The sequence below is a fragment of the Amblyraja radiata genome, chromosome 37 (genome assembly GCF_010909765.2).
Source record: "Amblyraja radiata isolate CabotCenter1 chromosome 37, sAmbRad1.1.pri, whole genome shotgun sequence".
NCBI lineage: Eukaryota > Metazoa > Chordata > Chondrichthyes > Rajiformes > Rajidae > Amblyraja > Amblyraja radiata.
Genome location: NC_045992.1, coordinates 12302683 through 12319360, shown reverse-complemented (window position 1 = coordinate 12319360; position 16678 = coordinate 12302683). Strand labels below are relative to the sequence as shown.

Below are 16678 nucleotides of genomic sequence, written 5' to 3'. Positions count from 1 at the left end.
GGCACAGCGGAAGAATCTCTGACTCACAGCTCCAGAGACCCGGTTTCAATCTTAACTATGGATGCTCTCTGTATGGAGTTTGCACGTTCTCCCTGTGACTGTGTTGGTTTTCTCCAGGTCCTCTGCTTTCCTCCCATATTCCAATGGCGTGCAGATTTGTACCTTGATTGGCTTCAGTAAATTGTCCCCAGTGTGTAGGATAGAACCAGTATACGGGTGATCACTGGTCGGCACGGACTCGGTGGGCTGAAGGGTCTGCTTCCATGCTATATCTCCAAGCTAAACTTAGAGAAATCATGTGTAGGAAATAACTGCAGATACTGGTTGAAATCAAAGATAGACACAAAATGCTGGAGTAACTCAGCGGGACAGGCAGTATCTCTGGAGAGAATGAATGGGTGACTTTTCGGGTTGAAACCTTTCTTCAGACTGATGTCAGGGGAGAGGGAGATACATAGATAAGGAAGCGTCAGGTGTGAAAACAGGACAAAGATGGCATTGGGCTCTTGAGGAGCGTTGAAACTACATTCATCCTGACAGGCAGAGTATTCCAAAGCATTCCTGCTTGGAGCATTGTAGATGGTAGAAAGGCTTCGGAATATCAGGAGGTGAGTCTCCACGTAGAGTGGTAGAGTCATATAGCGTTTGACCTGCTCGAGTAGCCAGCCATCTTGTCCATCCTGTCTGGTCAATGATGACCCGTAGCATGTTGTCGGAGGACTTGATGGTGATGTCAAGTATCTCAATCACCACAAGTATCTCAATCACCACATCATTTAAATTTGTTCTGCCTTTAATATAAAACATGCCAGCTATGTCACAGGGGTGTGACTAAACAGAATTTGACACACAAAAAATACTAGAACTGAGAACTAAGACGTTAAGGATGATGATGACACAGGGTCGAAGATGTAGGTTTCGGGAATGTCATAAAAAATAAAGGGATAGAGGTGGTGACCTTACGGAAAGGAATTCCACAGGTAGCCACAAAATGCTGGAGTAACTCAGCGGGTCAGGCAGCATCTCTGGAGAGAAGGAATGGGCAACGTTTCGGCTCGAGACTGTCACCCATTCCTTCTCTCCAGAGATGCTGCTTGACCCGCTGAGTTACTCCAGCATTTTGTGTCTACCTTCGATTTATACCAGCATCTGCAGTTCTTTCTTATACATAAGAAGTTCCACAGGTTAGGCTGCAGGGTGGCTCATCATGCTGTACCTTTAACAAGTCCCCATTTTGTGTTTGGTTACTGATTGAGTGCCCCCTCTTGCCATTCACTCACATTACATGGTACACACACATTGCATGGTACACACACATTGCATGGTACACACACATTGCATGGTACACACACATTACATGGTACACACACATTACATGGTACACACACATTGCATGGTACACACACATTGCATGGTACACACACATTGCATGGTACACACACATTGCATGGTACACACACATTACATGGTACACACACATTGCATTGGACACTCCACACAAGAAGCCAAGGCCCACATGTGTAGCTGTTATTATTTAGAGTCCTATGATCAGCAATACAAAGGGGCATGCGTGACTTAAAGGATGTTCCCAATTTTTGACACATCACATTAACATTCAGGATCCTTCTGCCGACAGCGCGTGTAATGGGTCATAGTGCTTTGTCAGCATTGTCTGCAGCCCCGAACAAGTTGAACATCTCAAAGGAGGGATTATTGTCAGAGTGTTATGCAGTGTTCCTCCCTGATAATGCATGTTGTTTAAAGTGAAGTGTGGAAGCAATGCCTCAACTATGCCGCAAGGTCATGTGTCGGAATCCTCAGGTCAGCAATCAGGAATTGTCTTCCTCATCTATTGCCAGGCCCGGGACATCTCTCATCTTCATCACTTCCTATCTTCATCTTCATAAAAGAGAGGACCATCCTTCTCCAGCGCTGCATCTCAAAGTGATGCCATTCTTCCTTTGTTTATCCGCAGCCACTTTCTGCCTCAGCCGCTGCCCCTGCCAACCAAGCATGTTCTGCAGCAGTTCAAGCGGCACGGTGGCGCAGCGGTAGAGTTCCTGCCTTACAGCGCTTGCAGTGCCGGAGACCCAGGTTCGATCCTGACTACGGCTGCTGTCTGTACGTAGTTTGTACGTTCCCCCGTGACCAGCGTGGGTTTTCTCCTAGATCTTCGGTTTCCTCCCACTCTCCAAAGACGTACAGGTATGTAGGTAAATTGGCTTGCTATAAATGTCAAAATTGTCCCCAGTGTGTGCAGGATAGTGTTAATATGCGATGATGGCTGGTCGGTTGGATGAAGGGCATGTTTTCGCGCTGTATCTCTAAACTAAAATATAAAGATCCAATAATTGTTGGTGTTGAGCTGTGTACTTCTAGTTCATGACCCATTGGTCACGCACTGTAACTCCAGGAATGCCGCATTCATTGGCACAAACTGACCTTAGGCTAAAAGGAATAGGAAGAAGCACAGTGTCCAAGGAGCAAGTTTCATAGAAACTACTTGCTTGGACCATAGTATCAACAAAATGGAAGCCCAAAGAAAAATATAACAGAAGATATTATAGGGAGATGGGGGAAGCAAGGGGTGAGATAGTGAATGGCATCCAGGACACTCAGAGGTTAGTTATTTCAAATTTCATTATTTTTATACCTACGTACAAATCTTGCTTTAATTTGTTCCAAGAACAATGTTTTGAGAATAATGCACTGCATGTTTCTATAACATAATCCTGGTGTCAGGACAATCTGATCTGTTAAATGGAGCATTATTACAATCCAATCAATAAAATGCTAGCACTAAGCACGCATTAAGTCCCTTCCATTGACTCCACCTATACCCGCTGCCTCAACAAGGCCAACAGCAAAATCAAGGCCCATTCTCACCCCGGTTACACCCTCTTCCCCCTCTCCCATCAGGCAAGAGGTGCAGAAGTTTGAAAACGCATCCCTCCAGATTCAGGGACAGTTTCTTCACAGTTGTTATCAGGCAACCGAACCATCCTCTCACCAACTAGAGTGAGGTCCTGACCTCTCACTGAAGGCCTTTGAACAATCTTTAATCTGATTTTATCAGAATTCAATGTTATATGGTGCACTGAATGTTGCACCCTTTATCTTTTTTCTGTTGACAGCTTGAGTGGTCATGCAGTTTTTTTCTTTAACTGTGTAGCTCACAAACAAAATTTTCATTGTACCTCGGTACGCGTGATAATAATAAACTAAACTAAAATGTTTATCAAAAGCACGAGCACCTCCTCAAAACTGGAGCGCTGACGTTAAAACAGTAAAACAAAATTAAGACTTATTTCAAATTTTCCACGTCCTGCTCACACCTTGGTAATCTGTGTTTTTGTTTATTGAAAAATATTGCAAAATAAGGCAAGTATTGTAATGAATGTAATCTCCTTGTTCGCTACCCGCTGCTTGCTGGAAGAAAGCGAGTTAAAAACTTTATAAAGTGGATAGCCTTTGAAGGGTTCAGAGGCACGGCACAAATTGCTCGTGCTGTTTGTTGTACAGATGTTCGAAGCTCAGACGACACAAAAACGGTGCGATGGTGATTAATGAGCATCCTGCCGCAAAGTTCCAAGCTCCAATGTGGTTCAATCCGCAGTCGTTGAGACATGAAGGGATAATGAGATGTACAATCCCAGTGCTCGGACTGCCTGCTAACCAGCAGGAAAACCAGGAGCCCGTTTGCACGCCAAGGTTTTAATGAACGGTGCCAAGTTTATCTTAATGTGTTGTTCTGTACAGGGAAAGTGAGAGATACAATGTCCTTGTAAAACACACACTGAGAACAAATGGTCAGGGGCAGCGAGCAGTTAGCAGGGCAAATAGCATTTTGTCCTTCACTACATATAAGGAGCAAGGATGTTTGGCTACTGTTGTACAGGGCCTTGATAAGAGTCGATCTGGAGTCTATTATTGACAAATAAAGCAAGCATTAAGCATTGGAATTAATCCTTGAGCTGGAGTTTTGTATGCAGCTTTGGTCTCCGTATCTGAGGATGAATCTCCTTGCCAAGGAAGGAGTGAAGTAACGGTTTATTAGACTGAATCCCGAGCCGGCAGCACTGATAACCGAGGACGTTGGGTTGATGGGACTTATATTCAGTGGAGTTTGGAAAGAATGAGAGGGAATCTGATGGAAATTCTAACAGATTCGAGATCCAGGGTGGATGTTCCCAGTGACTGGAAAGTCCAGAACCAAGGGTCACAGCCAATGTGCCATTAGAACCAAGACCAGGAGAACTCTCATCACCAAGACGGCTGTGAACCTGTGGAAATCTCCACCACGCAAGACTTCCTCATTCCTCTCCGGTGGTTACTCTTCTACCAATGTTCAGTCCCTTTCCCCGACCTACCTTTACATATTCTTTGAAGTGTTGACCATGGCACATGGGTCTTCCCTCTTCGTGGTCTACGTGGAGGTTTGCCTGGTATCTTCTCCTTCTCCTTAGCTGAAGCATGTACGGACCTAGCCACCCTTGAGACTGGTCTGACACTCAGTAAGATAATGGGCCATCTTTCACTTCTCCCACTTTCCTGCCTGAATCCTGTCCATCAAGTCAGTTTTAAATAGAAGGCTGTGGAGACCAAGTCAATGGATATTTTTATATCAGAGAGACAGGAAGATTCTTGATTAGTACAGGTGTCAGGGGTTATGGGAAGAAGGCAGGAGAATGGGGTTAGGAGGGAGAGATAGATCAGCCATGATTGAATGGCGGAGTAGACGATGGGCCGAATGGCCTAATTCTGCCCCTATCACATGAAATATACCCAGCAATGGAGCAGTCACACACCCCAATTGTATTTTTACTGCATGCCTGCACTCAATTCTTAAACTAGTTATCATGAAATTGTTATCTAAGGAAGAGCCATATTCGATAACTCTTAATTTGGGCATGTCACAGTCTTTCTCCTATCTTTTTCATTCCATTAATTTTCACAAATTGAGTCTCAGATGAGGCAGAGAGGAGAATGGTCTGTTTTAGGCCTTGAATTTTGCCCAGCCTTTGAACCATGTGTTGAGATGGTTTGAGCTATTGATGCGTCCAAAGATCTTTCATCAAACACGCAGAGGCAAACATCAACATTCATAAGAAGTAGTTTCATTATTTGGATTGAGTAGCTGTTGCCTTGGTAGCAAGGTCACTGTTTTAAAGGCCTCTAAAGAGCCATTAACCGAATGATAGATGGAGGGACAGGGAAGTATTGCAGTGTGAAGAATGCTTTTGGCTTGTTATCTTGTTAGTTTCACCTCTAATTTTTACAGATTTCTCTCTTGAGGAAAGGTTCAATGGATTGTCCATTTCAAAAACTTTTCACTCAAACAGTGTGTGTGACCTTTAGTGACGGTAATGAATATCATCATGAATATTATCGGTTATTAGCATAACGGAAGATAAACTAGATATTCCATTAATCACAACAGGACACGATCAAACATATAAATTTGTAATTAGAATGCCAAATTTCCCGTACAGATGAATGTCAGTCAATTTTAGTAGAAGTCATCTAATCCCATTAAAGCAGTGGACTGTGCAATAAAATGTAAGTCATTAAGATTCTTCATCTCATAAATGTTTCACCCTCATTGCTTTTAATCTTGCTAAATCCTAAAGTCAGAATTGGTTTTCAACTGACAATGAAAGCAAAAGATATACTACGTGTCTGATGCATAATAAACATTGTGTGATTTATTTTGATCATTCCAATTTTAATTTACCGTCATAATAGCACGACATTTATCTTGGCATTTAATAGTCGACTTTTCCTTCACCATGTTTTACTAACTGTGATGTGCAGTCTTCAACTTGATTATTTTCAGTTGGTAACTTTTTTTGTTACCTTTAAGGCTATAAAGTTGAAGTTTAAGATCAGGTCGGGGGGAGTTCCCCCCGCCACGGGTACCATGTAATCCCGTGCTACCTGTTCCATGGTCGGATAGTCGGCGACCAAACCGTCTCCCCCACCTGGTTTGCCAGGTGAGGAGGGGGCTGTGGACCCCCAGCAGGACCAAAAACAAGACCTGTCAAAGGGCGGATGAGCTCCTAGCGAGCCAACGGCCATCCACACTTCAGTAGAAGTTGCGATCACTGTCGTACACGGCATTGTAAGGCACCGTGATGTTTTCAACAATGATGATGATGATGATGATGAAAGTAAGACCTTTACCTTCATGTTAAAAGTTGTGATCAATAAGAGGATATTTTCTTATTTCATCACAACATGTAATGACACCATTTCAGCTCCAAGCGACTTTGACAACTCACAGAGCAATTCAACCCCCCCAGTATTTGTTCCTGTAAACTAATCTGTCCGCATTCCCATCGAACCCGGCAACCTACTGCCACTCTTGCAAGATTTAGGTTTAGGTTTGGTATTATTGTCACGTGCACAAGCTTTGTTTTGTATGCTGTTCAGATCAGATATACGATACATAAATCCATTCAACTCAAACTCAAATACAATAGCTGGAGCAAAGGGCAAGATAAAGAGTGTAGAATATATTCTCAGCATTGTAGAGCATCAGGTCCACAGACTGAAAATTCAATGAACAAGATCCAGTGGCCAAAAGTGACTAGGCTGCTTGCTTGTCTTTGGGATGTGTGAGAAAACTCGAACATGTAAGGTCAACTTTTGCGGACACAGGGCGAACATGCAAAATCTGCACACACACGACACCAAAGTTCAGAATTAAACCTGGGTCACTTAACATATGAACCAGCAACACCGCACCGCAGTGTTTAGCTTAATTTAGTTTGGAGATACAGCGTGGAAACAGGCCCTTCAGCCCAGTCCAAGTCCGTGCCGACCAGCGATCCCCGCACATTGACACTACCCCACATACATTAGGGACAATTTTACATTTATACCAAGCCAATTAACCTGCAAACTGTACGTCTTTGGAGCATGGAAGGAAAATTAGATTTCAGAGAAGACCCACGCAGGTCACGGGGAGAACGTACAAACTCCGTACAGACAGCACCCGTAGTCAGGATCGAACTCGGGTCTCTGGCGCTGTAAGGCAGTAGCTCTACTGCTGCACCACCATCGGAATAATGTGTGGACCAGGTTCTAGCCTCATCGATATATTTCTCAGCGATAATTTTCCATCTGCCAAGAGTTTCAATCACAATACACACGATATTTTAGGCTTTATCTTCAACTAAGATATTTGCAATCCTTGTTCATTGTCCGGTGGAAATGAGTCACTGATTGTGAGTCACAACTTTTTCATTTTCCCCTTTGCTCCACCTATTGTACTTGAGTTTGACTTGATTGCTTAATTTAGAGATACAGTGCGGAAACAGGCCCTTCGGCCCATCGTGTCCGCGCCGACAAGCGATCCCCACACATTAACACTACCTTACACACACTAGGGACAATTTAACAATTTATACCAAGTCAATTAATCTGTAAACCTGTACGTCTTTAGAGTGTGGGAGGAAACTCAAACCTACAAATTGTATCAATGCAATTAAAGTATTATCTGATCTGATAGCATGCAATACCAAGCTTTTCACTGTACCTCAATACAGGCACCTCACGTTTGATATGGGGATATACGTTCCAGAAAATCAGCACATAATTCAAATTCATAAATTAAACATAAGAATTTAAACATTTAAACAGGCATAAATTTAAGTACGTTATTTCAAAAATACAGTGAGCAAATTAGGTTTTAATATTAATTAAACAAGCTCGTAATTTAAAAAACGCATAAATCAAACGTGCGTAAACTGCTTGGTGCTTGTACACGTGACAATAATAAACCTGAACTCAAACTAGTTACAAATCACAGCCCAGTAGGATTTGCGTCCCTTTTTAAGGCGTAATGTTACATATACGGCTTCAAACTTGATCCAAACTCAACCAACTGGTCCTTGGCCAACATGAGCTCTAAAAAACCCTGCACTAGCAAGGCAGAGCATCAAAGATTTGCCACATCAGTCCCAATGCAAAGTCTCGACCCAAAACCTGGCCTCTACAGATGCTGCTTGATCCACTGCCTTCCTCCAGCAGTTTGTTTAGTGCTCTAGATGCCAGCACCTACAGTTTCTTGTACTTTTGTTGATTTGCGTTCTACAATGTTACGGACCACTTCTTTATTATGTGCGACTGTTAATCTTGCAAAACTTTACTGCTGTTTTCCATAAACTTCTCACCTGCAAGACATTTTCTTTGTTTTTCCATTTGCTGTTGCCAGCGTCAGTGAATTGATCCTCGAACCATTTGTGGATTTCTGCTTCAGTGGTTAATCATGAGTGGGATTTTTTCCAAGGTACAACCTGTCATTATATACTCTTGGCCTACGCGATCCGTCATAGCCCGAGCAAAGTGGTGCTGGAGTCTTGTAGATGCTTAATTGCTTCAGCTCCTGCCCATTCTATCCCTCTCTCCCTCGCTAATCAATATGAACTAAGGTCACAATCTTCTGCTCATTAACTTCTCTATAGTTGATGGGAACTTGGTGCCCATGATTGCTATGTTTCCCACATTATAACAATGGCTGGGTTTATGATATGTTTGGATTCAAGGAACTGCAGATGCTGGTTTGCAACAAATAAAAAAGACACAAAGTGCTGGAGTAACTCAGCGGGTCGGGCAGCATCTCTGGAGAACATGGATAGGTGACGTTTCGGGTCGGGACCCTTCTTCGGACTGGTTGTGTGAAGCTGTGGGTTAAAGAGGAGGGGGAGGGGAGAAATAAGGGGGTGGAGGTGGTTTAGGGGGGAGGGGGAGGGGAGGGGGGTGGGGAGACGGGAGAGGGCGAAGGTATTGTCGTTACCTAAAATTGGAGAATTCAATATTCATACCGTTGTGTTGTAAGCTACCCAAGTGGAATATGAGGTGCTGTTTCTCCAATTTATATGTGGCCTCACTCTAGTAATGGTGGAGGCCCAGGAATGAAAGATACAATCAGTCCGAAGAAGGGCCCCATTACTTATCTACAGTATGTCCTCCTGCGAAGGTGCCTGGCCTGCTGAGTTTTCCAGAACCTTCTATCCTTTCTCATATATTTCATCAGTTACAGCTCTTTAGCATTGTACCTGATGCGATTTAAAAGCAATTTTTTTGTTCCCACAAGTTCTCATTTTCCAAATGGATTCATCTTCATGCTGGATTTACTTCATGACTAAATTGTTTTTCCCTTCTGTTTCCAAGCTTTCGACTTGGAATATTGCTTATTGCTGAAGAAATGGCAGGCATTTCAGTTAGAGTTCTTGTTCTCATTTGATGTTCACTCCATTAGTTCCAGCTGTGCATCCCAAATCTTTATAAATTCAACTCTGCTATTCCCTCCACGGTATGTTATAGTCTGCAGCAGTTTCAACAATCTGCAGTAGATTTCAGAGGGCCACCTATGGAATTTTAAAACTAAAAGAGAGGAGGGCAGCATGGTGGCACAGCGGTAGAGTTGCTGCCTCACAGCACCAGAGACCCAGGTTTGATCCTGACTATGATGCTGTCTGTATGGAGTTTGTACGTTCTCCCCACGACCTGTTTGGGTTTTCTCCGAGATCTTCGGTTTCCTCCCACACTCCAAAGATGTACAGGTTTGTAGGTTAATTGGCTCGGTGCAAATGTAAAATTGTCCCTCGTGTGTGTCGGGTAGTGTTAGTGTGGGGGGATCGCTGGTTGGTACGGAATCAGTGGGTCGACGAGCCCGCTGTGCATCTAAACTAAACTAATATAGAAAGTCACCAATAGTGGAATACAGACTCAATCTGCATTCATCATAACTGAAAGGAGACACAAAATGCTGGAGTAACTCAGCGGGACAGGCAGCATCTCTGGAGAGAAGGATTGGGTGACGTTTCGGGTTGAGATCCTTCTTCAGACTGATGGCAGAGATTTAAGGCAGAGATTGATAGATTCTTGATTAGTACAGGCATCAGGTTATGGGGAGAAGGCAGGAGAATGGGGTTAGGAGGGAGAGATAGATCAGCCATGATTGAATGGCAGAGTAGACATGATGGGCCGAATGGCCTAATTCTGCTCCTATCACTTATGGCGCACAAGCCAGGTGACTCTTTGCAGCTAGTCACAAAAATAGATGTGCATTCTTGCATGACAATCGCTCCACTCTCTTAAATCTCTACTCCGACAGCAGCGCTTCTTAGTTTAACTATGCTCTTCTTAATCTCCTCCCTGATCTGTAGTCATGTTATTCCCTTTATCATGTATCTGTACACTGTGGTTGGCTCGACTGTAATCATGCACTGTCTCTCCGCTGACTGGTTAGCACACAACAAAAGCTTTTCCCTGTCCCCCGGTACACTTGACAAAAAACTAAACTCATATACATACATAGGCTTAAATAAAATATGTTCCCAAGTATCTAATTCAAATATGACATAGAATTGGTCTGATGAAGGCCCTTGATCTGAAACGTCACCCATCCATGTCCTCCAGAGGTGCTGACTGACCCGCAAAGTTATTCCAGCACTTATGCCATTGAATGAATTCATTTAGTACTTGAGTAATTTTGGAACCAGCCACCGACTTGTGTTCGGGATTGCATTAGGGGTTTGCCTGGCTGTAACAAACCACAGAGGCCAGTTTCAGAATTTAATCTGATCTGTGCTGCGATTATAGTTCAACAAGAACTCCAATTAAGCTTCTCGGTCAGTAAACAGGTTTGTCATCGTAGTTTTGGACTTGGTTTCGGTGCTGGGTTAAATACATTACGCCTGCATTGCTCCTTGACGCTACTGATGGTACCACATGGGTTCACCTCCCTTCCACAAAGTCATCTGTGGTGGCCCAGCTCACCACTTAAGCCTGATCACCTCCCCTTTACCCAGTCAGTTATACATCCACTTATAAAGCTATTTATTGCCTCCGCAATGCTGAGACCAGTCAGAAACTTGACCCAAGGCACGTACGTTAAACTACTGATTTTCTTAGGTCAGCTCAAGTGCAACAATTAGCAGGGTCTAAGTACAACATTGGCAACAGCAGAGATGTTCCATGCAACAGCCTTCGGTTAAAGATTATATTTAGGGTGTGCAGGGGAGGGTGAAGGATTTTGGTAATATATGCAGTCATATGAAGTTATATTTTATGAAGATATATGCAGCTGTGTTATAGGTATTGGGAAGTAGATGTGAGTATATGAGGTTATTTGCAATATATGCAGATTGTATGCATGTATATGAAGATATACATGGAACCTTCAATATATCCTTCAATATATCTAGGTATATTGAAGGTATTCTCTAGTAAATGTGGGCATATTAAAGTATTTAACATGTATATACAGATATATGTAAGTGTTACCCTGTACATATGCAACAAGTTTCAATTGGGTTTTGAACATCTACTAGTGTGGAGTTAGCTGGGAACATTGAGGGAGGTGGGAGAGGGGAATGGAGAGAGAGGAGGTAGCAGGAATGAAGTGAAGGAACTCCCAAAACTGAGATTTTGGAAGACAATGGTGAACATGCTTGTGTTAGAAAGAGCAGGTTTGCCAGGGGTTAGAGTAAGGGCTCACCTTGCCAAGCAGAATATGTTGTTGAGCTGGTGTGCAGTGGTATCAAGGATAATGAGGCATCCTTTCCGCAGGATAGCTGGGGTGTGTGAACCTCAGTTGCCCCCTTTTGCATCCCTTCCTTGCTGTTTATGAACTGATTTAGCACGTGTAGGAAGGAACTGCAGATCTGGTTCAAACCGAAGATGGACGCAAAAAGCTGGAGTAACACATCAGGACAGGCAACATCTCTGGAGGAAAGGAATAGGTGATGTTTTGGGTCTGAAGAAGGGTCTGGACCCAAAACGTCACCCATTCCTTTTCTCCAGAGATGCTGTCTGACCCGCTGAGTTACTCCAGCTTTTTGTGCCTATGAACAGATTTAGCATCTGGTCGTCTGATAGTGCAAATAAAACTTCATGAAAAATGGATTTGGAAAGATATAAATTTCAAAATATCATCTCCAGCCAGCGGAAACTATTAGTGCAGGAACAATATTACAGATGAATTGAATCCTGTGTTTCAAGTTAATCCACATGGACAACACAAAAGTTGAATAGCAGCACTCACCTTGAGGAAGCCTACAGCTACTAGCTGACCATTCCCCTCCAAGGGACAACATGTTCTGATGGTAAAGAAATGGCGACAAAAGTTCAGGATCCATCGAGAGAATCAATGCATCAAACTTGGAACTTTAATAAGTTTGACATGGGCCATTAAGCGGAGCATCGGCAAGATTATTCATCCGGTGCCAAGTGTGTTCACCCGTGCATCTAACTTGCAACTCCGAGTTCTGTATTTCTTGGTGCCTAGGAATCGCAGGACTTGACTGGCCACGATGTCCCTATTTCAGGTGATGGGTCTTCATTACATTTGGCAAACATTTGCTCTTTCTTTGAACAGAACATGTTTGATGGTAAGATTTATCATCTTGTAATGTAGACGAGACAACTACAAAACGTGAAAGATGTCAGGTTTCCAGTCAGCAACTCTCTACATTTTTTTGTTGTTTTTCTTATCAGTTGCTTCTTCAATAATAAATTGATATTTTGACACCGTTTATATATATTTAATGGTTCCATTCCTGAGAACTGTCCATAAGCTGATTTCTCCATTAAGTCAGAAATGTATATATTCTATAGCTATCCATACCATATTGCTCTTCAAAGATTTGCTACAGTTCCTTCTATTCATTCAATATTTACCATAACACTACCCATAATTAAATTAATGGAACTATATACTACATCTGGTCATTGCATTTTATTGTTATTGTTACTAGTTTGAAAAATGCGTTAAAGTGTTTGGGAGACTATGCGCATTGTTGAATTTTCATAAATCCTTGATCAAGGTGCCACCAAGTATTACAAAATCACCCAGACCTTTCTGCTTATTGTCGAAGCAAGGAACTGCAGATGCTGGTTTATACCAAAAAGTCTGAGGTGGGTCCCAACCCAAAATGTCACCCATCCTTTTCCTCCAGAGATGCTGCCTGACCCGCTGAATTACTCCAGCATTTTGCATCTATTTTTCTGCTTATTGTCCACCATAAGCATCTACAGTTCCTTCCGTACTTTTTCCTCTGTACATTAGCTTTAAAGAAGACCAGGAGACCTGGGTTCGATCCTGATTATGGGTGCTGTCTACACGGAGTTTGTACGTTCTCCACCTGCGTGGGCTTTCTCTGAGATCTTCGGTTTCCTCCCACATTCCAAAGACGTACAGGTATGTAGGTAAATTGGCTTGGTGTAAATGTAAAACAAAAATATTGTCCCTAGTCTGTGAGGGGTAGTGTTCGAGCGGATTTGGTGGGCTGAAGGGCCTGTTTCTGCTCTGTATCTCCAAACTAAAACAAAACTAAATTGTGCTATTACATTTTCATAAGAATTTAGAAGTTTGCATTATTTATTCGTCTGCATTAAAGAGAAGTAAATTCCTGAATTATGTTTTACTGACTACTGTTTCATCACCACACATAATATCTTGAAATGAACCAGCTTCATAACTGGTCGTTCAAAATTAACTCTCAATTATAATTAGATCAATATTACTGTACAAATAATATATAATTTTCCATTTTAGAAATTTATCAAACTTGTACAGTTCTGTCCCCTAACACACTTGGAGTTGAAAGACTAGATGCGGAGAGAATGTTTCCAGTTGTGGGAGAGTCTAGGACTTGAGAGCACAGCCTCAGAATAAAAGGACGTACCTTTAGAATGTAGATGAGGAGGAATTCCTGCAGCCAGCGGGTGGTGAATCTGTGAATTCTTCACCACAGACGGCTGTGGAGGCCAAGTGATTGGGTATTTTTAAAGTGAAGATTGATAGCTTCATGATTAGTAGTGGTGCCAAAAGTTATGGGGAGAAGGCAGGAGAATGGGGTTGAGAGGGAAAAATAGATCAGCCATGATAGAATAGCAGAGCAGACTCAATGGGCCAAATGGCCTAATTCTACTCCTATGTCTTAAGAAGTGAGTGATATACAAACATGAGCAGACTGTCATCATTAGTAATATCTGCAGGGTTGCTCCAACTACACTACCTGCCTTTCCACAGACTGGTGAAGACCCTGGCAAACACAGTCTTTCATATATATATATATATATATATATATATATTTCTCCCTGTGGCAATCTCCCACTGAAGTTCCCCAATGGTCCCATGGAAACTCTGAAGCAATCGTGCATTCGAAAGACTCGCCAGATTGCAACAGAGTATGTGATGCAGTAAGGGAATGTAGTGCTTTTAGGAAATGCATGTTCCTGGAGAAACATAAAGCCCTGTCCCACGGTGCGAGTTCATTCCAAGAGCTCTCCCGAGTTTAAAAAAAATCAAACTCGTGGTAAGCACGGAGAATGAACGTAGCGTGTACGTTGGAGTTCGGGGACGTCTCTTAGCGCTAACGGCAGGTACTCGGGAAGACTCGCTAACGGCAGGTAAGCACGGGAAGACTCGTGAAGATTTTTCAACGTGTTGAAAAATGTCCACGAGAGCCCCGAGTACCGACGAGTGGCCATTACCGTAAATCTCCGAGTTCGAATCAGGGCAAACTCGGGAGAATTCTTGGAATGAACTCGTACCGTGGGACAGGGGTTTGAGGCTCGATCTTCACTTAAGATCCTCGGTATGTTTCAAAGGAGAGAGGGTAGCTGTATCATTGGTAAATCATGCTAAACATCGCCACATTGTATTTTGTACTGGTGAGAAATTGCCGGGTGCAAATGTGCTGATGGAACTCCCCAAGTGCAACAATGACCACAAGCCAATTCTACTCCGACATATCCACAGGGTTGAATCTTGTACGTTCATGATTCACATGAACCAGAGGCACCATGGGGAGTGCGTAGGATGTCCCGAGGGAGGTTACCTGTAAAAGCCGGTCACGGACGTTGAGCCTTCCGTCCAGACCTGCCGCACTGCCTGAGCCAATAGCCTTCACCAGCACAGCCGTTCCACCGTCACCACCCACTAATGCAAAGCCCAAGCCGCCACTTGTCGGTTTCTCCAACTCAATGTGGATTGTAAGACTCTGCTGGGAGATAGAAAGGGGAGCTGGGTTTCACACAGTACCTCCAGCACAGTAGGAGAGTGGTGAGCCTTCAGTAAGGTGCGGAGGTCCTGCCACTGGATCAACAAGATGAGTAAGTATTGTGAAGAACAGCCATACAACATGAATACAGCAATGGCTAATCATTTACTACTTGCTTCACAGAGTGATCATACAGTCACAAATCAGATAATAAATACTGTACAATAACAATAAATATCAAGAACACCGAGAGCTTTGAACTCACAAACATAAATTTAAAAAGCAAGATACCTCGGATTCTCCCGGCAGTGTGGTGGAGTTATGTTGGGACCGTACATAATCCTTGGACTGCTTTCCTAAAAAAATATAATAATGTGAAAAAGAAACTTCCTGACGGAGCGACGTTGTTTTTCCGTGAAGCAAAGTCCATTCTGTGACGGGTAAGGATGCGAAACCTTCAAACATCACCGAAAACAGTGGACGCTTCCCCTTTGTGTGGTGACAACACGATGAACTATATAAAAATTATATATACTCCAAAATTACTCCCTGCTCATTTATCATCACCTCAATCATGTCTAAACTCCCTCAAACCATTTTCCTTGTGTGGTGGAAAATGTGAGGAAGGACAAATTATACAAAATAACATTTACAAAAGATTACAAAATGATTCCAAACACTAATTCATCAGCTCCTTCATAATATCTGTCCTCCCTCTAATCATGTTTCAATTCTATGATTGTCTTTTGAAAATTAAGTCTCATATTCTGGAATAAAACACTTCTATAAAGTGCAGTACGTCATTTAAATCAACATTGCTAAATGATGCTTCGATAAGTTGTTTAATCATTTATAATTTAATAATTATACTAACGTTGAAGGTCGACAGGGTTTAGAGTACCTTACAACTTCGAAGCAACCCACATCTGTCGTAGTTGTGTCCTTGCTTTTGCTCTTCCCTATTTTATACAACAGCAACGATCACACCCTCTTCCTCTTCTGCCCCCCTGGTCTGCTGTTACTCAGCAACCTCTCAATGCCACATGCCAGCCCAGCAGTGATCATAGAGCCACTGGATCAGATGCAGAGCCGTGCTCTCGTGTGGTGGCCAAGCCGGCTGGCAATAATTAATCCTCCTCTAAGCAGGAGATAGAGCGCGGATTCTTCCTTTGGCAGAGGACTGACTACTGAAGCAGAGAGTCAGACAACAGATCAAACTGGATTAAGACAAGGGGCAGCCACCCTTACCATCCAGAACCCGCAGCCTCTCCTGGTCAAGCCGGCTGTGTCCTTCTTTTGATGCTGGTTTAAACTCACCAAAGCCTTGAGTTTGCAAAGAAAAAGATATACAAGTCAGTGCATATAGAACCAAAAGCAAGCAGGTTATCAAATAAGACAAGGTAGAGAACAAGGCCTTTTTCTGTCCCTGTCCAGCTTGCTCCCAATTTATCATGGACAAAGAATGGGAAATGTCAATCATGTGGTTTTGATCTCCATAGCTTCTTGCTCTATATTCATGGGGTCTTACATCACAGGAAAAAACCCTTAACTGGTTCTACAGTATCTTGCCGAAGACCACACTGACCATTGAGAACCCATTTTGATCAACCCATTGATCCTATTTTTCCCATCAGCTGGTCGGTGTGGGCTCAGTGGGCTGA

The 16678-nt window shown here is 42.9% G+C and overlaps 1 protein-coding gene across 1 annotated transcript in view; it reads right to left on the bottom strand.

Annotated features, from left to right (window-relative positions):
• The window catches only part of LOC116966573 (tyrosine-protein phosphatase non-receptor type 20-like), a 54405-nt gene extending 38081 nt beyond the window's left edge, over window positions 1-16324 (bottom strand). Inside the window, exons 1-2 of the mRNA XM_033012962.1 lie at window positions 15309-16324; window positions 14856-15020 (exon numbers count right to left, since the gene is read on the bottom strand). Of these exons, the coding sequence (XP_032868853.1) occupies window positions 14856-15020; window positions 15309-15482 (339 nt within the window). The 5' untranslated portion in view covers window positions 15483-16324. The remainder of the gene's footprint in view (window positions 1-14855; window positions 15021-15308) is intronic.
• Window positions 16325-16678: the final 354 nt, after the last annotated feature.